The sequence below is a fragment of the Misgurnus anguillicaudatus genome, chromosome 7 (assembly GCF_027580225.2).
Source record: "Misgurnus anguillicaudatus chromosome 7, ASM2758022v2, whole genome shotgun sequence".
Classification (NCBI taxonomy): Eukaryota; Metazoa; Chordata; class Actinopteri; order Cypriniformes; family Cobitidae; genus Misgurnus; species Misgurnus anguillicaudatus.
In genome coordinates this window covers 3060059-3082063 of record NC_073343.2, presented here as the reverse complement: position 1 = coordinate 3082063, position 22005 = coordinate 3060059, and the positions used below count along the sequence as shown (strand labels likewise).

At 37.4% G+C, this 22005-nt stretch overlaps 1 protein-coding gene across 6 annotated transcripts in view; it reads right to left on the bottom strand.

Moving 5' to 3' along the window:
- foxn3 (forkhead box N3) overlaps positions 1-22005 on the bottom strand; it is a 143349-nt gene that overhangs the window by 52656 nt on the left and 68688 nt on the right. For all 6 annotated transcript variants that reach the window (XM_055172750.2, XM_055172749.2, XM_055172751.2 and 3 more), the window contains one exon: positions 13480-13616. In XM_055172750.2, the coding sequence (XP_055028725.2) occupies positions 13480-13616 (137 nt within the window). The remainder of the gene's footprint in view (positions 1-13479; positions 13617-22005) is intronic.

Genomic DNA, 22005 nt, shown 5'->3' with positions numbered 1-22005 from the left:
AAAAAAGTTGCCTGCCAGTGCCAGCATTTTTATGATTTTCACAAAAGTTTAATGCCTTCCAGAAAATGTTCTTCTTAAAATATACACTCACCTAAATGATTATTAGAAACACCTGTTCAATTTCTCATTAATGCAATTATCTAATCAACCAATCACATGGCAGTTGCTTCAATGCAATGAGGGGTGTGGTCCTGGTCAAAAAAATCTCCAAACTGAATGTCAGAATGGGAAAGAAAGATGATTTAAGCAATTTTAAGCGTGGCGTGGTTGTTGGTGCCAGACAGGCCGGTCTCTTTATTTCACAATCTGCTCAGTTACTGGGATTTTCACGCACAACCATTTCTAGGGTTTACAAGAATGGTGTGAAAAAAGAAAAACATCCAGTATGCGGCAGTCCTGTTGGTGAAAATGCCTTGTTGATGCTAGAGGTCAGAGGAGAATGAGCCGACTGATTCAAGCTGATAGAAGAGCAACTTTGACTGAAATAACCACTCGTTACAACCGAGGTATGCAGCAAAGCATTTGTGAAGCCACAACACGCACAACCTTGAGGCGGATGGGCTACAACAGAAGAAGACCCCACCGGTTACCACTCATCTCCACTACAAATAGAAAAAGAGGCTACAATTTGCAAGAGCTCACCAAAATTGGACAGTTGAAGAATGGAAAAATAATGCCTGGTCTGATGAATCTCGATTTCTGTTGAGACATTCAGATAGTAGAGTCAGAATTTGGCGTAAACAGAATGAGAACATGGATCCATCATGCCTTGTTACCACTGTGCAGGCTGGTGGTGGTGGTGTAATGGTGTGGGGGATGTTTTCTTGGCACACTTTAGGCTCCTTAGTGCCAATTGGACATCGTTTAAATGCCACGGCCTACCTGAGCATTGTTTCTGACCATGTCCATCCCTTTATGACCACCATGTACCCATCCGCTGATGCCTACTTCCAGCAGGATAATGCATCATGTCATAAAGCTTGAATCATTTCAAATTGGTTTCTTGAACATGACAATGAGTTCACTGTACTAAAATGGCCCCCACAGTCACCAGATCTCAACCCAATAGAGCATCTTTGAGATGTGGTGAAACGGGAGCTTCGTGCCCTGGATGTGCATCCCACAAATCTCCATCAACTGCTAGAAAAAACCCGCAATTGGCAGGGAAGCGTTTCTCTTAATTGATGAGTTAACTTGTCAATAGCGAGGAAAGAGTTAAATACTATTTGGTTACAAACATTGCTTAAAATAGCTTCCTTTGTATTCAGCAGAACAAAGAAATAATTAAAGGTTTGTAACAACATGAGGGTAAGTAAATTACAAAATGTTCTTTTTTGGGTGAACTATTCCTTTAAGGTTCTCATGTCCTGACATACACACAGAGAGACTGTTTGTTAAATATTTAGGGGGGCAAGATCTCAGTGTGCCATGTTATCTTTCTCTCTATCTCTCCTTCTTTCCTTCAGCAGTTAAGACAGTGTTAATACTCCTAATGCACATATGCTTTGTATCGAGTTACAGCTACGGTATGTGTTGCCATGGACACGGCATGCCTCATGATAGACGACCGGGGTCTTTTTTTTAATCAGCTGTAAGGACCACAGGAAAAAAGGAGCTTTTATGATGTTACGATATTTATATGTTATTATACACTCCCTGAACGTAATAAAAAGAAACGAGCTGCAATTATTTGGCCAATGGTTTTGCCAGTAAATTAACACAGAGAAGGGAACAATTAAACAGCCGGGGATTGAATCCGAGTCCATGTGCAACCTCATATCAATAATGGCTCTCGTTCCTGCAGAGAGGAAATAAGTCAACAGACTTAAAAACTGACCTCACCATGCATGATTTCTGCTCGAAGGAAAGGAAGGATGCAATAAATCTCATCTAATCAAACTTTACTTAGCAAATTATTGATGAAATGTTGAAAAATAATAAAAATCGCAGCTATCGAAGGGTGTAGTAGGGTTACATCACTAAAACATCCACTACCTTTCCTGCATCTGCATATCCAGTTAATGTTAGCGTAAAGGACCCCAGCCAGATCCAGCAGAACCTCTTTGAACCTTCTCTGCAGGACCGTGGCTGCTCCTTCAACTGAACTGCTTTTTAATCAAATGTTAACGCTAGCTACGAGTGCCAAAACCCGTTTCTTTAAGGCTCCAATGGCGCGGTTACGACCACCGGTCCCATTTAATAAATTTTAACATCGTTGAATGAGACCATACTTTTGACCTTTCTGGATATATGAATGTTAAACACAAGTGCCACCGGCAGAAGTCTTTCGGTGTGTACACCCTATCTATTTTTAATCCCGAACGCCCTGCATGTTTGCACTTTTAATGCAAATACCGGCAACTGTATAGGAACAGACTCCTGTTTCGTCTCTATTAGGAGCAGACCCGATGTATTCATTTTAAAAGCTTAACTCTTTTCTCTTGATTCTATAATCTCATTTTAAATCCCATCGCCCGCTACATTTTCCTTTTACCCCTACAATCACAATCCACTTGAACTAATCTGAAATCTAATTGGTGCCAGCACGGGTTCTCCCCTGTGTGTAACTTCTCGCCTTGAGGTTTTAAACTTTTGTTAGTGTGAAATCTGAAGCGTTCTCACCAGGACTTAAGGTTGACAATGGAGGCTTTCTAAGGGCAAGAGGTAGTGGAAGGAAATTCAAACCAGACTTCCTGAAAATTAGTAATTCCTTTACTTAAAAACATGCAGTTCGCAATGGCCAAGCTTCTGTAAAATGCACTCTGCAGGAGAAGCATTTATCGGCTCATTTAATATGACTATAAATTTGGCTTATCTTGCCTTGACTACTGAAGAAGTGAAATTTCTAAGAAAGTGTATTTAGTCAAAGAGATGAATCTGTACAAACAAGAAAATAAGAGCTTGAGGGTAGTAAAGATAGAGCTCCAAAATGATGGCCCGTTGAGACACCAAATGTAATCATTTTTATAGACTGTTAACAGGAAAATATGACTGTTGACAAACCTCCAAAAAAACAAGAATAGCTACAAAACTCCAAAACAATAAATCTACACAGACTGTACCATACCAGCCAATGATAATGAACTAAGGCCCTGTTCACACCTGATATTAAAATGCGTTTTGGTTGATCGGATAACAAGTGGACGACGCTAAACATAAACATTACAAACGTTTTGAGCTCATCTACTTTTGACCACATTCAGAGGTAGTCGAAGACGGATACAACCGGATTGCTTTTGTGGCCGGATGACGTTCATGTGGTCGAATGTGTTCAAGCAGCCACAAAATACCGCCTACTCTCTGCCTATTGATCTAATGTGTAATGTACAGAGCACAATGTTTTTACATCAATCCAGACTTTTAGCGCAAACTCAGAGCGTTCGGTGTGACCTTTAGGCTGGCGTTTTTTATTTTAAAAGCTTGTGAAAGTTACGCAAGTTTATTTAATCAATTGCTCTAAAATACCTGAGAAAGCCTTTACATATACGTGTACAAATTGTTGACATAACATTAGTGCGTGTCAACTTACGCTGCGTACACACCAAACGCGAAGCATCGCTTTCCTCACTCTAGATTATTTGGGGGATTTAACTGCACTGAAATGACTTTCTTACTTTGTATTTTTGTCTTGTTTTCAGTGAAAATATCTAAACATTCTTAAATTAAAATGTATTTTCTTGATGAGCAAAATTACCTAGAAAAATAAGTTAGTTTTTTAGACAAAAAAATTTAAGTAAATTAGTGCTTAAAACAGACTTAAAATCTGCCAATGGAATAAGAAACATTTTCTTGAAATAAGTTTACTTTTTCATAAACAATTACACTGCAAAAAAATATTTTCAAGAAAAAATGTTCTTAGTATTTTTGTCTTGTTTTCAGCAAAAATATCTAAAAATTCTTAAATTAAGATGTTTTTTCTTGATGAAGAAAACAAGCAAAACAATCTGCCAATAGGGTAAGCAAAAAAAATCTTACAATTTTTTCTTAAACACTAAATTCAAGAAAAATTTAAGAAAAAAATTGCTTACCCCTTTGGCAGATTTCTTTTGCTTGTTTTATGCACAAAATCACTTAAATTTGATATTTTTGGTCTAAAAACTAGACTTATTTTCTTGGGTCATTTTGCTCATCAAGAAAAAGCATCTTAACTTAAGAATTTTTAGATAGTTTTACTGAAAATAAGACAAAAATACCAAGATTTGTTTTCTTATAAATCATTTTTGGGAGTGTAATTCAAGAAAATTTTTCTTATTCCATTGGCAGATTTTTTGCTCGTTTTAAAGCAAAAATGTGCTTAAATTTTATATTTTTTTGTCTAAAAACTAGACTCATTTTCCTAGGTCATTTTGCTCATCAAGAAAATACATCTTGATTTAGGAATTTTTAGATATTTTCACTGAAAACAAGACAAAAATACTAAGTAAGAAAGTCATTTTTGCAGTGTTCGTGTCATGCGAATTTTCTGCTCGAGTTAAATACTTTCAACTTCCACAGAAGGCGCGTTTGAAGCTAATTGCTTTGTTTGCGGCAATCTTGCCACCCAATTTGCGTCATTCTCATTGCCCTGCGAGAGTTTGCATTTTGTTCGCATCTTTGCATTGACTTCGTATGTAATTTACTCACGCAAATAGTTAAATTCACTTCACTCAGTGTATGCTTCATTACCCATGTAATTTCTTCCGCTTGTGTTTTACCGACTTGCCCATAGACCATCGCCCCAAAGTAATCAGGACAGAAGCGAAATTGACATAAATGGACAAAAGAGATGGATTAAAATGGGAATATGTCTCTCTCGTCCATCTGTGATCCGATTGACCAAAACGCATCTTAATACTAGTTGTAAAACGGGTCTAAAGGAATCCTCAGGAATAGTAAAACCTCCAAATGCTCCAATTTCTCCAAACCTTCTCCAACTAAAGCTTGTTCTTCTCAGGTTATCAAAGAGGCATCTGATATGCTCTATCGAGGTTCAATAGTGTGGGCTGTCTAAAAACGAATACATCTCAAAACTTTATAAGTGCAGACTTGAAGACACATGGGTTTCTGCCAGAAAAGCTCCATCATTTACACGGCAGCGGCCATTAGGGCGAAAGTGGAAAATTGAGGAGCGATCTTGTCATTTAGTGTTACTGAGAAGATTCAAAGCCAGGCAGGGTGGTTTGAAGAGATTTAGAGAGAGAAAGAGCAACTAAACAAATACTAACACAATACCAGACAAAGGCATTTCATGAGCTTGTACATTGAATTTGCTTTCTTGGTAATGCATTTTTGCCCTCCAGCTAAAATGACATCTATTAAATATGATAACTATGTCAGTCTTGGTGCACTGAGGGCTTTTTCTTTCTTACTAGGCTTCTTTAGTTCACGCAGTCCCCATTTAAAATTAATCTCCTAAAGCAACTGGACCTCCATGTGTCATCTCCAATAATTCACGCATCCCCGAGTTTTTATGAAGGCAGACAAAAGCAGGTACAGAACTCCCAAAATAGGCTCCAAGCCATCTGCGGTTGCCATGGAGAGTTGTGTGTTTCCAGGGCGATAGTGTATTTCTCCAGCGCTAATGGCCTGTCCATTTGCCAGGCAACAAATAGCCATGTGATGCAACTGCACCTGTCTCAGCTATGCGTTACCATGGAGGCGTCCCTGTTGCCATGGCGACCATCACGCTAATAACCTCGCAAGGGCAAACGCGCGAGGCCTAGCTGTTCCTCATGCGCTCGCTTTCTCAAACTCTTAGCATGTTAAGGAATGCACCCATACCTGAGCACAGGTTCACGCATGTGGCCTCTTAAAGGGGACACGTCATTTAATATTCTCCCCTGAATCTCTGTTCCAAAATCTAATCCGTTGCTTACACGGTCAGCATTTTAAATGCTGTTTCTAAAGTTAATTATGTTTCAACCTAATTATACTGCCTTTTAAGACGCCTTGTTTTGGCCAAATTCTACGGCCATCCATTTCCCCCACACAGAAGCCAATTCCAGAATATACTGCAATAAACTCAGTAAATAAATATAGATCTGAGCAGACAAGACAAGACAAGACAAAACTAGTCACTAAATAGAGAAAAAAACAGTATGCTTATGAATTTCTCATCTTGTATTCATTAAATTTCATTTACAAAATGTCTTCCAGGAAAATACACATACAAATATATTAAATGAAAGAACAGACCCTCTGCTTTCAAACAAACAATAAACAAACAAACAGAATGGGGAAAAAAACTTTCATCCTATCTATATTTTTCTCTGCTTATAAACTCTTAAATATGGGTATTTTTCTTCAAAAAAATGTATTAGCAAAAAGCTGAAATAATTGCATTTTTGTGAAGGAATTTTGTTAGAGATCAGATTCCGAATGATTATCAAAACATACACAGAGTTTAAAATTAGTAAATAATTTTTTGCTTCAGTTTTTTTTATAATTTGGGTAAGTAGATAATTGTGGTATTACAGATTAACATAAAACCTCAGCAGGAACACGTTTTTTAATGCAAATGTTTTCTCTTGATTGATGAGATAACTCGTCAATGGCGGGGAAAGAGTTAAAGAGTGCATAATAGTACCTCAGAAGTACATATTGATTAGGAATGTAACGATACACCAAACCCACGATTCGGTTCGTCTCACGATTTTTGCCCCACGGTTCAATTCTTAGAAAGATTTTTATTAAAACGATATTTTTTCTTAAATAACATTTGAAAAACCTTTATAAACTGAACACCGAAGAACAAGATTAACTATATGCAAAATACTAACAATATAAATATCCATATATAAAATAAATAAATAGCCAAAGCTATAACACTTGTGTTTTCTTTTTAACAAAATACCGTTGAAAAACAAACAGAACTAAACTCTATTGTGGAGATGATGTTTTACATTAAATGTCTTTAATGTTCTTCAAATAAATTGTCAAAAGTTAAAGGGGACATTCCACAAGACGTTTTTAAGATATTAAATAAATCTTTGATGTCCCCAGAGTACATATGTGAAGCTTTAGCTCAAAATACCATATAGGTAATTTATTGTGGCATGTTAAAGTAGCCACTTTATGGGTCTGAGCAAAAATGCACCGTTTTTGTGTGTATCCCTTTAAATCCAAATGAGCTGCTCAGGTGGGCGGAGTCTCAAGCGCTCGCGCTGTAGACAAGACAGAGCATCAAGAGGGAGATTCTCTCACGAAAGAAGTTAGTAAGCGATGTTCAGCATTATATATTTGAACAAGTTTAAAAATCCATCATCTGTTTTATGCATACTTTAGAGAAACAGATTAAATGACATGTTTAAGTTTATTGTGTATGATTGAACACTTTCGCGTTTCTGTCAGTCTCTCACTCTCCACCTTGTGACTCCTCGTATTCATTTGAAACTTCAGAGAAACATTAAACTACATATTTATGCTTATTGTGTATGATAGTGAATATGCGTTGTTCTCTCACTCTGTCTCGTGCAGTGCATTAATCCTCGTGTTCATTCATATAAACTTCAGAGAAACATATTAAACAACATACTTGAAAGCGAATCGTCGCGTTGCTCTCTCTCTCTCGTTCGTTCGCTCACTCGCTCTCTCTCACTCACTCTCTCGCACTAATCCTCATCTTCAACCTTTAGAAAGACCATTAAAACATTAAAAAAGTTATAAGATTGTAGGCTTCTCTTTGTGTTTGAGGGAATACAAACGCGTCGTGCTGTCAGTGATTCTTTATAATAAGATCCCCTTAATACGTCATGGGGGGAGCGAAAAACTATATATTCACATGCTTGCAGAGAGAGCCTTACCAAAACAAAGTTACAGGGTTGCTATTTTTCATGTTTTCTGGGTTGGTAGAAGCACTGGGGACCAGATTAAAGCACTTAAACATGGAAAAAGTCTGATTTTCATGGAATGTCCCCTTTAAAAGATCTAGAAAATCTTGTTTTCGTGACTCCTATATTTCCAACACTGAGCTTATAAAATACTCTATAACCTTTTATTATTAATCATCTAAACATACACTCAAGAAAAAAGCACAAAAGCTGTCAGTTATCATTACAGTTATTGTTTTTGGTGTGAACTGTCCTTATGACTCTAACGTGGTGCTGGCTTAATGAATCAAAGATAAAAGAGCGGCGCTTTAAAAAATGAGCAAAAAGGACGAGAGTGTCAGTCTATGACTCAGCCGATTCGTGTGAACCTAAGGAACGCTATAAAAAGCTTCATTCTGCTTCCTGGGAACCGCAGTGGCCAGATAAACACTTTATTACATACTGCTACACGCAGATTCACCATCTGGTCTGAGAGAGAAAGAGGAAGCCGAGCTTGTGTGTGCCCAAAACTCTAGTGCTATCTTTGCCACCTCACACACAGATACACACCAGTGCAAAAATCCAAAAAGTGGCAAAGGCACATAATAAACCTTATCAGCTTTGCTTATGAATATTTATTAAGTGTGATGTAAAGTTTGGCCAATAGTATAAACTGCTCTGCCGAAGGCCAGGTAAGCAGGCGGCAGCCATCGAAGTTTTATTGCTTCCTGCCCGTACATTAATTCAGTCTGTTGCCAAAGCAACTGCTTATATGGTTATTTCCTGGTGTTGTATAATAAAAATAACTACAACCTATTTAAAAATAATGATTGCAAAGATTTTTGGGGGAAGATTTCTGAAATGTTTACTATGGCCCTGTTTTACACCTCATTTAGGCAAGCGTAGGTTCTTCGAATCAGCATATTGGTTTTAGGTACCATCTGTTATAAGAGAAAAAGCAAACCCTCACAGGTTCTTTAAAGCACCACTATGCAGGCAATTTTCCGAAGAGTAAGACAATAAAAAGTTACGGTCAAACACAGCCTTGCAAAGTATAATTTATTTGCCTTTTACACAGACGTTCGACGCATGCACATAGCGACAAAATGCAATGCATCTCCTGGGCTACAATACTACATTCTAATGTAGGTGCATGCGTGACCTATGCATACAATGTACGCAGTGTTTCAAAAATCTGGCACGCACTCTTCTGATTGGTCACGCACACTGTACATGGACCCTCACATACAAGTAAATAATGGCCCATACTTCGACCTTAGAGTCGCCATGAAAATAAAATGAAAAACTGTAGTTTGTTTTGGAATATTGTGGTATTTTTGTACAAATGACTGTTCTGTGCACTTCGTTATTTTTGTGCCTTCATAATTTTTAATCAAAAACGCAAATCTCCTCCCCTCTTCAAAATGATCTCTCTTTATTTCCAGTCATATGGTATGGCAGGTGGGCGGTAGGGCTGAGTATCGATTCAGATGTTCTGGATCGATTCGATTTCGATTCTCGGTTCGATTACGATTCTCAGACCGGTTTTTATACTCGATTCTCGATTCAACTCAATGAATATAGATTTAATACAAATGCTTTATTTATTTAAAAAACTATAAAAAATAAGTTGGTAAGTTGGTAAGGTGGGTAATTAATAAAAAGAAATTAAGAGCCACCAACCTGTATATTACACTTTTTTATTTTAGGTACACTTGGGTACATTAAAACAGAACCCATCTCTAATTTTCAAATGCATACAATTATGTTAAATACAATAAAAATTTGATGCAAGATGTATACTGAAAAAAGTCAAAACAGTCGCATTCCTTGATCAAATAGGATCAGGTTATTTCATAAAAAAAAACAATTTGTGGCCTTTGAGAACTGATTTTTAATCGACCACGTAAAAAAAAGATTAATCGAAAAATCGGAAATAAAAAAAAAAATTGCCCAGCCCTAGTGGGCGGGGTCCAGGAGAAGATCGCTGTGATTAGCAATTAGCAACACGACCCAACTTCAAACGATCCAATCAGATTTCAATAGACAAATTCAAATCCAGCCCTGCCGTATTTCATATCATAAGCCGGTTTCACTCAGATATACGTCACCAAGAGGAATATAAGGCAATCGGTACTTCCGTGTAATGGCGACTTTGACCGTGGGTTCACACCAGCCGCGTTTGAGGCATCAAATTTGCGTCTACCGCGTCTAATTTGCCACTTAAACATTTTGAGTTTACTCGCTTCATTTGCGCGTGAAAGCCATGCGTGAAATTATTGTCATCGAGACATTCACGTGGGAATTCACGTCATGGGAGGGGCTTCTGCGACTCCGCTCACTTCCTGTAATCACGTCACTACTAGAGCAAGCTCCTGATTGATTAACGCAATGCGTTTTTTCGCTAAAGTTCAAATTTTTCAACTCGCGTGTTTGCTGCGGCAACGCTCATTTCGTGTCATTCGCGCGATATAAAAGACGCACGAATGAGGCGGAATCTCGTATGCTGCGCCAAGCGCTTCATTCGCACCGTGAGACCTCCAGACGCCCGTCAACACATCTTTACATTGACTTAACATTGAAATCACTCGTGCTTGACTCCTTTACCATGGCTGGTCTGAACACAGCATTATGCTATGTACACACCAAACGCGGGGCATTGAGTTACTTGCTGTAGATTACCCGTGGGATTTAACTTCGTGTCATGCAATTTTTTCACTCGAGTTGAATATTTGCAACTTGGGCGAAGAGGCGCGAGGCGAATTACGCGTGTTTTCGCGGCAAACGCGCTGCCTATATCGCATCATTTGCATCCCCCCGTGCAAGGACGTGTCTGATCGCGTCTTTGCATTGACTTTGTATGTAATCTACTCTCGCAAATCGTTGAACTCGGATCTGGTGTGAACCTAAAGTAAGGCATAAGGTTTTGGTATTGTTTTTGAGAGCATGTCTTTGAAAAAGTATTTTGAGGTTGTTGTAGGCTGTTGTTTTGGAAAGGTGTAGGGACCTTCCCTTGCGATCTTCACTTCCCACAGGGTATCAACGTCTTTGAACACCTGGTGCTAATGAACGGCCTATAGTGCTGTATTATCACTGTAATAAAACAATAACACCAGATTCCTTCAAAACCACAAACCAAAGAATAAAATAACACCAATATTATAGTGTTTTCCATCAGTCCAGAGAAAAGTCTTTGCTCAAATGATATTCATTCACAGCTCAGACAAGAGCCTAAGAATGGAAATCTCAGTGATGTGTTTATTCAAGTATCGATTTTTCAGCAGCTGCCTCTAAAATTCCTTAGGATACATACAAATAGAACGGTGAGAGAACTATTGACATGCAGTAAAGGCCGTAGACATGATTTTATTACAATTCTGACTAATTTAATGAGCAATTTTTGATGAAAAATAATTGCAAAGTCTTTTGAAACTATAGGGAGGATGTATATGAAACAATTGTTGTCTATGAGAAACAACTGAGGTGCTAAAGAGATGTACAGTATTTTACTTCATGTCTCATTAGTGAATTTTCTATCCACCACAATCTCAATTCCAGCATAGATGCATCTTGGGAAAAGTTGTTTTATTTATTTATTTATTTAAGGAAATGACCTTATTCAGCATCTGTTTGTCGTGAACCGTGCAAATTTTTGCTTTGATGAGGCAGCGATGTGCTTGCAGCGGCTTTTATTGCTGAACTGAGAAATGCATTTTTACGTGCATACTGTAATTGCGTCAACTGTTAAAGCTGCAATTTGGGGCAGCACAGTGGCTCAGTGGGTAGCATTGTTGCCTCACAGAAAAAAGGTCCACGGTTTGAGCCACGGCTAGGTCAGGTGGCCATTCTGTGTTGAGTTTGTATGTTCTCCCTGTGTCAGCGTGGGTTTACTCTGGGTACTCCGGTTTCCTCCCACAGGCCAAAAACATGCAAGTTAAGTGAATTGCAGATAAGAGATTGCCCCTCCCCCAAACCGTGTATGGATCAACTTGTGTATGGATTAACCGTTACTTGCCATGAATATAGCATTAGATGCTGGGATGGCGGGAATAATCCATAAAGAAAGAAAGCTGCAATTCGTAATGTTTTTTGTTAAAGGGATAGTTCAACCAAAAATGAAAATTATGTGATTAATGATGCACCCTCATGTCGCTCCAAACCCGTAAGACCTTCGTTCATCTTTAGAACATAGTTTAAGATGTTTTATATTTAGTCCAAGAGCTTTCTGACCCTTCATTGAAAACGTATGTACGGTATAGTGTCCATGTCCATAAAGGTAATAAAAACATCATCAAAGCAGTCCATGCGACATCAGTGGGTCAGTTAGAATGTGTTGAAGCATCGAAAATACATTTTGGTCCAAAAATAAAAAAAATATGACTTTATTAAGCATTGTCTTCTCTTCCGCATCTGTTGTGAAGCGTATGCGCGAGACTAAAGTCACATGACTGCAGTGACACGGATGACATGTTATCATCAGACATGTTTGCGAAGTTTTTTTTTCAAACTTATAGCCTGCAAAGTTTATAGTCTCCCTCAGACTATAAACGAAGCCTGGGCGCACAAAAAAAAAAACACAGCTGAGGTGCACCAGATAACACGTCAGCCGCGTCGTACGTCATCCGCGTCACGTGACTTTAGTCTCGCGTATGCGCTTTACAACAGACACGGAAGAGAACACAATGCTAAATAAAGTCATAATTTTTGTTATTTTTCGACCAAAATGTATTTCGATGCTTCAACACATTTTAACTGACCCACTGATGTCACATTGACTACTTTGATGATCTTTTTATTACCTTTCTGGACATGGCCAGTATACCGTGTTACTAGTTTTTTAATGGAGGGTCAGAAAGCTCTCGGACTAAATCTAAAACATCTTAAACTGTGTTCCGAAGATGAACACATGAACGACATGAGTCATTAATTACATTATTTTCATTTTTGGTTGAACTATGCCTTTAAAAACTAACAAAATGTTTAAAACTGTCTCCTTAAGTGGGTCAGATTTTGGATGAAATGTCAGTTGTTGTATAACATCTAAATACAAATAGCCTGCAATTTTATGTTTCAAACTGAGATGCCGATAGAGAGGCAAAGGTTACTGATTGCAGCTTTTTTTAAATTCTTGTCCATACATTAATATTGTAAGTTTCAATGTCAACCGCACAAAATGATACACATGCTACAACCACACTTGACATACTTCACTGCGAAATCACATTCGAGGAAAAGTACCATAAAATGCTACCTGGTTTTCTATCTCATTCCATAATCACCCCGTTCAGGTTGAGCAACACATGATACCCACCCCCATCTCTCATACTAGAGCTGTCTGGTTTAATTCAATCTCTTTAAAAACATCCATCTCCATTTTCCCTTTCAAGCCACTGAGCTGGCCGCCCATTTGCTCCATATCCTTTGTTAAGGACAATATGCCGGTTCGAGTTTTACAGTAAAGCAATTATCCCATCCTGCACAGTTGAGTGGCTGGAAGCGTGCAGGATCAAGCGAAACGGAGCAGCGAGGAAATCGCTCAGAACCCGGGACAGGATTTCGCTCCAACAGTTCTGCCTACCTCGAACGCAGCCCGCAGGCCAACCGATAACACCAAAGACAAGCGCACAACACAGAGGACAGTGACGTTTGGTTTAAAGATCGAAGTGACCAGCGAATGGCTCGCCTACAGTACCTTTGATATGCCTGAGGAGAGGTGGGAGGTGTGGTGAACACTTGGGAATAAGGATGATAAGGGGTCTTCTTCAACGCTTGGATGAGATTCTGTCTGTACTCTGGGTCTATGCACCACAGGGAGCCCTTGCCGATACTCTGTGGAGAGAAACACAAATGTGAACAGTCAGAATATAGAAATCAGCAAAATGTGTCAAAAGAAGATTACAGTGCTAAAAATAAGCCTGTCAAACATTTCAGTTTAACAGGTTAACTTTACCAAAATTCATATATTCGTATATTTGTGTAAGGTACATAAGTTACCATTAAGAAAATTGTTGCATTAAAGGGATAGTACACCAAAAAAGGTTTTTTTAAATCATTTTCTAATTCTCTAGTTGTTTTATTTTGAAGAACACAAATAATGATATTTTGATAAATGATTTTAAGTACACAGCTGCCATAACCGCTGACTTCCATTATGGAAGTATTGTGATAAATGATGAAGAAGATATTTTGATAAATTAAGTTAAGCACACAATTGATGGTACCCATTGAATTCCATCGTATTTGTTTGCCCTACTATGGAAGTCAATGGTTAAAATCAGCTGTGTGCTTACCATCATTGAACTATCCCTTTAAGCCCGTAGTATAGTCTGTTTTTTTTACATGTACGCAAATGTATGCGCACAGTCGAACACACAGCCTTGCAAAAAATATTGTTTATTGGACTTGTACGTGTACACAGTTCACGCATGCGCATTGCGACAAAATGCAAAAAAAGGTTTAAAAATTCGGCAGGGTGTGTACAGCATGCGCAATTTCTGATTATGAAATTTGCGTCAAGCGCAATGAATTCGGACCCCCCTTGTTAGCGTTAAAAATAGACCATATTTTGGCCTTTAGTCAGTCCTTCCAGAAAAACAAGGATTTTTTGTGATTGTTGTTGGCTAAAATCCTTGATCTTGCGGCACGTTTTCTTAAAAAAATGTGATGGAATATGCGGGATATTTATGCAATTTTATGCAATGAAATTGCGGGAACTTGCCGAAATTACGAGAACTTTCAAAAACTGCATGAACTTGCAAAAACTGTTTGCAGCTTAAAGTCGCCGTCTTACGCTGATTATGCTTAAAAAAATGATAACACGTGGGGTCATGTAAACACATAAAACGGTTTTCTTTAATTGGGGAAAGCCCATAAGCGGCGTAAGCAGCAATCGATCAGCACAGGTAGTTTTTTTTGCTCACTACCCCGATTTCCCGTGGCATGTAAACACCTTAACTGGCTTTCTCATGGTTTTGTCCATGTCTCCGTGTGTGAATGATAAACGTCAGACGCGGAAGTAAGCGCAAAGTAACGCATAAAAGTCTCTGCTCTACTAAAGCAGTTGGCCGTGAAACTGCAAAATAAAAACTGATGTTATATTTATAGATTCTGGAAACACGAAAAGAGATAAAACAATATAGCTTAAGACAGATATGCCGTGGACTATTATGTACTATAGGCGATGACGTCACTACCTGAGAGAAACCTGACAAATCTCCAAGTCCCATGTAAATGCAGTTGTCTGCATAGCCGGTTTATAGATTTGCATGTAAATGCATGAAAACAAGCAAATTTTTGATAGTTATCCGCTTATTCTGTGCATGTAAACGTACTCATTGATGTTCACGTCGCGTAATTACATCACTTCCTAACATTCCCATTACAACAGGGGACATGGCTGCGCATGCAACATTTTTCAACTTTCTGCTAAGATATATCATTTTTGCTACGAAAATGCGGGGATTATGAAATCATGCAAGCTCTGCATATTTTTCGAGCAGAAATCTGCAATTTATGCGGCGAAAATGAGGCGTATTATAAAAATGCGCCCCCCACATAAATATGCAGACTTTAGCTGATTATGCATTGAATCATGCGATCGCATAATCACGTTTTTCTGGAGTGACTGTTTAGTGTAGCTCAATCGGTAAAGAAAAGGTCATGGGTTTGAATCCCAGGTAATGCATAATGATAAAATCTATACATTGAATCGCTTTGGATAAATGTGTCTGCCAAGTGCATACAAATATAATCTTTGTAGCTGATGTAGACAGCAGTCTACCACATTCGTTCACCAAAATAGTCAAATACTGTACACTACCTCTGAACCTCTTGCATTGTAGGGTACATTTCTATCCTTGACAACCATTACTTTCCCTGTCATTCAGTCTCGGACATGAATGGCACTGCTTAGAAAAATATATGAAGCCGCTTCACGTTGACAGCTTCTGTACTGTTGGTAACTAACAGGCATTCTTACTCGACGATGGGATCCCACTGTATCATGAGACGTCAAATGGCCAACTCTCATTGAAAATGACTTTCAGTCACTCTACAGCTGCAAATCGTTTTCACCATAAACCCCCACTGAAACAGCCATAGTGCACGGCAAAGCACAATTTGTTCATTAAGTCAAATTTCTGGGTTAATGATTTATTCTGGCACCAATTTTAGCCCGTTTAGCCCAACGCAACAAAGGAGGAAATGAGAACCCGACCACCTGCATCACCTTGACCTCCGGATCGGCTCCAGTCGAAAATGAAATAAATGTATAAAAAAGTATAAAAATCTCAAAATACGTTCAGTACAGATGTCTGCGGTGTTTCTTTAGACCACTACACAGTGTCAGCGTTTTAAAACAGCAGAGTGCTAGAGAATGCTTCTGGTATATAAATTAGCTCTCCTGACAGATCTCGCTGTAAAAGCGAAGAAACAGCAAAATGTCACTTTGAAAGTGATGTCAGGAGAAAATTACTACAGCTCATTAGTACAGACTACAATCAGTGTCATGTTACCGAGCCCTATTTTTCAGTTTGAGTTACACACAAAATCAAGTTCGGACCCTCACTGTGCATATGCAAGTGAAAATCATTTCTGTTAACGTCAAAGCCGTGGACAGCGTGTTGTTTTGCTATTGCCAGACTGTGTGTTCTCACTAAATCAATAGTCATGACCTTCGGTAGACTGACAATGTCATACTGTGCGCCTTGGGGTAATACACACATTGAAACCTCACTTTAACTACCAAACTGACTTGTACTGTTTGCTTTTGCAGGAGGGGGTTTCATTTACTTTAAGGAAAACTATTGAAACCCGCTGATCTGTTATTCATATTGGGTTAATTGAGTGTTTTTTAAGGGGCCAAAATATCATGAAGAAAAAGGCGCTATGAGATGTTTTTCAGCGGGAATACCAGATTCCCTCTGACAAGGGCTAAGAAACGATAACGCACTCTATTGATTACTGTAAACCCCAGAGCGAGCGCTTGGCTCTTTACCCACAGTATTTGGCTTCAGTGGAAAGATTTGTACCAGCACAAGTCAAACAATTCAAACCCTTGGAGTGTTTTAGCAAACGATATAAACAGCGCATTTATTGGACTCACAATTTATTTATAAGCTCGAAGTTTTAAGGGTTGATCTGTATACTCTGAAATATACAAGCAAACATAAAAGCATCTATGCCTGTGCTATTGTCGATTTTATTTTCATCTAATGGAAGCAAAAGGTATAGAAAAATATAGTACAGCCTAAATATCAGATATAATAATAATAATAAGACTTGAAAAATAATGCTTTATAAACTAGCTATTTTACAGAATATGAGAGTTTTCATTATGAAAAAATATATAATAAAAATTCTATTAATAATAATAATAATAATAATTATAAAATAGCATGAAATGTACAACAAACCGCTACTAATACGACTACTAACTGAGAATTCGCTGTTATACAAATTATATAGACGGTTTCAGCAGTAACAACATAAACAAGCGGCTTTCGTGGTCATCAATTATCTTACAGCAAACTCCGCGAAGAATAAATAAGTCCTTTTAAGGTAGTTTTTTTTTATATAACAAGCAAAATAAACAACATGTAGATTACATAGGAACACAAAACATTTGTTATTTTCGACGAGGTATTTGTTCAAGAGTTCAGTTTCAGCAACTAGTCAGACCATTAAACAAACAGAAACCGAAGTAAAGTTCGGACCAAATGCTCATCGCGTCACCGCACGTGCACCCGATGAAACGGTCTATAAGCAATAAATGACGGAAATTGATAAATGACGGCATACATACGTTAAAAGATGTAGTTCACACAAAATAAAAATACAAATCTGTCAATATTTTTTCATTCTAGTTTTATTCATTTTCATTTCTAGTTTTATTTCATTTTGAAAGAATATTTGGGGATAATTGCAAAAATGTCAATTTGGTGTAACTGTTCTGTGTCACTTAGTGAAACCAGTATTTTTTTATTAAAATATAAACATATTCATAAAAAATGTGGAATAAAATATAATCATCTAGTTTAGTGCAATATGATTTTTGTACATATATTTTTACATCATTTGTCAAAGATTATTTAAAAAACAGAGCTGTTTTCAGGACAAATATTACAAAAACGCATTAAAATTTACATTTAGAAATAACTAATAAAATGATATTTTAAAATAATAATTATTATTTTTTGATGATTACGCTTACATGCCATCAAGGTAGAGAAAATAGTAAAAATTTCTCATTCTTTGGCGCAATTGGCGGTTACACCATTTGACATTTCCAGGTCTATTCAGTCTTAACTTTCATAAAAATGATGCAAATGTATTTTTTATTGCATCAAATTAACATAAATACACTGTGAATTGAAATAAATCTGATGCAAAGGTTTTTTTTCTCATCTTGCAAAACATTTTTGTCACTGACCCATAAATGTCTTTTTTCTGACGAACACAAAGAAAGATATTTTGAGGAATGTTTGTAATCAAACCATTCATGAGCCCCATGCACTTCCATAGTATTCTTTTATCCTACTATGGAAGTGAAAGGGGCTCATGATAGGTTTGGTTACAAACATTTCTCGAAAATTTTCCTTCGTGTTCAAAAAGAAATTTATACCGGTTTGTAACAACATGAGAGTAAGAAAACAAAAACAAAATTTTCAATTTTGGGTAAACTATCGTGCAGGAGTTTTTTTTACCCGGTTAAAAGAAGTTTACAGAATATATTAGGATTTTGACACATTTTTTGAGCCTTTTACCTTTATTCAGAAATGACAGAAAATACATTTTAAATGGAGATTTTTCCATTTACTTAGAGGGTTTTGCAGTGAAAGAAATTGGTTAAATAGCAATGAAATGACTAAAGTAGGACTGGAAAAAGATTAATCGCGATTAATCGCATACAAAATAAAATATTTTTTTGCATAATATGTGTGTGTGTACTGTGTGTAATTATTGTGTATATTTAACCACACACACACATACATATATATTCATGTCAGATTTTTTTTATATATCATTTTTATTTATATATAATATATAAAAATATTAATAAATATATATACACATGTAAATATTTCTTAAATACATACATGAATGTGTGTGTATTTATATGTACATAATTATTACACACAGCACACACTCATATATTATGCCAAAAATCAATTTTATTTTGTATGCGATTAATCGCGATTAATCTTTTCCCAGCCCTAGACTAAAGTAATATTTGTGAAAATAAGGCAATTCAATTACCGAACTTTATCATTGCAATTAAAGTAAAATTATTAAACCTACACATAATAGCCTGATAAAAATACTCATTTACAAGAAAACATGTCAGACACACTTGAGGGTTTGCATCTGAGCTCTTTACATATACGTAGGGACTATGAATAAATAAAATGTGCTGTATGGGTTATTATATTTTTGTAATAGTTACATTTAATAGCAGTGGTATTACACGTCACTTACATGTAATATTTTTTAGGAGGAAACGTATTTCCTAGCAAAGATTGCTGTTTTCATCTGAAAGCACCGAATGCATTTATTCTTAGCAAAAACTGACATTCTCCACCTAATTAAGCTGTCAACTTTCCATCAGCAGCGTGTTTTTAAGTCACCTGGACCAACCGCTAAGATGAATCGCACCATGAAATTCAATCTTTAAATAGTCTGTCCACTAGATGCGAATGCTTTGATGAAAATGAACAATAGAGGAAATAAAATAAACATCGAGAAAGGGCACTGGTAACACATTTTAATATCAGAAATATTTAGAAAAACCAATGGAAAGCTGACCATTCACTGCTGATTTTTAAGGTTTGAAAAAAAAGAAAAAGCAACGTATTGGCTTTTTGACTCTTGGGAAAAGTCGAACGTGTGAGATTAAACAAAGACAATCAATTCCAATTACCACAGCATCATAAATCGTGGAACACAAGCCCTGCAGAAAAATCTACTATCGTGAAACTCAGCGAGGCAAATTTTTCTCACAAGTTTATTACATTCGGATGGTTTAAAATCGGTTATTTACCTAATTACCGGTCTGCACAATAATATATAACAGACCTATCTAAGCACTACGTCTGTGCACACAATTTAACTTCCAATAAAAGACATGGCTTTAAAGCGTGATACGTGATCCTTCAAGCATTCAGGGCATCAGATTATTCATATGTGCCGTGTGGAAAAGAGCCTGCACTGGTCTATCTTTCCAAATGTTCTGTAATCAGCAGAAATCAATAGGTTTCAGAGCACTTTGCTTCAGATTTATCTCCATCTCCTGACAGCTGCTGTGTCCGTCTGAAGGCCAGCTCAATGGCATCAGCCAATAGAGTCTCCAATGAGAGAGAGAGAGACAGAAAGGAGGGGGGGACACTTGGATTACACTGGTCGCCTAGGCAACAGGCAATGGTGAAGTATATAAAGACTGTTTGATAGTCTTGGCAGAAAGATCTTTCATTCTGCTGAGAAGCATGGGCCTCTGAAGATGCTATATTCCATTATAAGCAGTGAAGTTAATCCTATCAGTTCCCGGGCAAAATGAAAGGCCTGCTATTATGAACCCACCCTCCTCGACCCAACAATCCCCTTCAACACTTTTAAAATGTTAATACTTTGGAGAAGATCTGGATTTATCATTTTATGAAACGGAGCAATAGTTTATATTCTGCAATAATTAATATGAGAAACCTCCAATCCTAAGGGGGCGTGTACACCAAAGCGACTGTGGGCGCTAGCCAGCGTTTTTTTAGCTAAGCGCTTTGGTTGCTATAATACTTCTGCTTTGTTTATAATTTGTTGAAAGATGCCCAGTTGGTTGTTTTATTTTAATATTATGTTGTAATATTTTCCCCAACCCTCCTCCACTGTGATTGGACAGCCGAGAGAAAAGTGACATTGACAAGCTGAACATTTCACCCGAAGTGAACTCTGGGCGCTCAGCGCTAAGCGCAGAAAAAGCACAGAGGGCCATTGCTCAGCGTTTTTGAAAAGTGTGGCACTTCCACTGGAAAAATTTAAAAACAGCTTAAAATTTTAAATGCCAGACATAAACGCTTTGGTGCACACGCCCCCTAAATATTAAACTTTGGATTACAACAAAAGTTATATTAAGCTCATATTAAGAATAAAAATCTGCAAATAAGTCTGCAGTGGGAAAATGTCCTGTGATGCAAAGTCGACGAAGTAGTGGGCTTTCTTTTAAAAACAAATTTCAGTCCTGAGAGATTTCACAAATCTCGTTAAATGAGCAGAATGCAATTTTTTTATTTATTATTGGATTATTAGAAATATACATACAGTACAGGTCTAAAATAATTGCCAGATGTAGTGGGAAAATTGGGCATCCTTTATTGAGAATGAATGAGTGCGCAACTTTTGGGTGTAAAAGCAAACTTTTAGTAATCCACCCCAAGTTTTCTGGCAGACAGGAGGGGGAATAATGATAGCGGGCGGGGTGTTGTATGATGTCAACCTGTGAATGCATATACCATGACCAGATTGCATTTACATTGCAATGAGATCAGCTCACAATGTGTCCTCGACTACCTTAGTACCAGGACATGCAAACTGGAAAACATGCGTTAACACTTGTCTTTTCAAAGTGTATGTGGATAACATCCAAATACAGGTCGCATGCAAAGTGTACTTTTGAAGTACTACCTCTACTACATGACCTGTCTGCTTTCAGTTCTAACAAAACTAATAATAAAACTGATAAAAGTAATAGTAAAACTAATCATTGAAATTTCACTATTTCTAAATAAAAAACAAGGAAAGGTCTAGAACACACAGTGTACTACTTTACCCTCCATACTCTGCATTAACTTCAACCGCAGTGTTTTGATTCCCTGAACTGAGAGTGCTAATGCTCTTTTGGTAAGGTGATCTATATAAATGCAGACATCGACCGTGCTGAAACATGGATAAATCAAGGTGTCCAAAAGAACATCATTGCTTTAGTCTCCAAATCCCAGCAGTCATCAGCTGCTAATGGCTATGGCCCAAGAGACGTAATTTTTGTCAGAGGCTCTGGAGCTAAAAACACAGGATGGAAAAAAAGTGCATCTGAGAGCTGTAATTGGTGGAGACCGTTGATTTCATTGGTCAAATTCTGCACACAATGGCATTTTTAATGCAGGTCTATATTGTGAATTTCTGCAGTGGAGCATTAAGGGGCCGATGACTTAACCCACCTTCTTAGGCTCTCAGC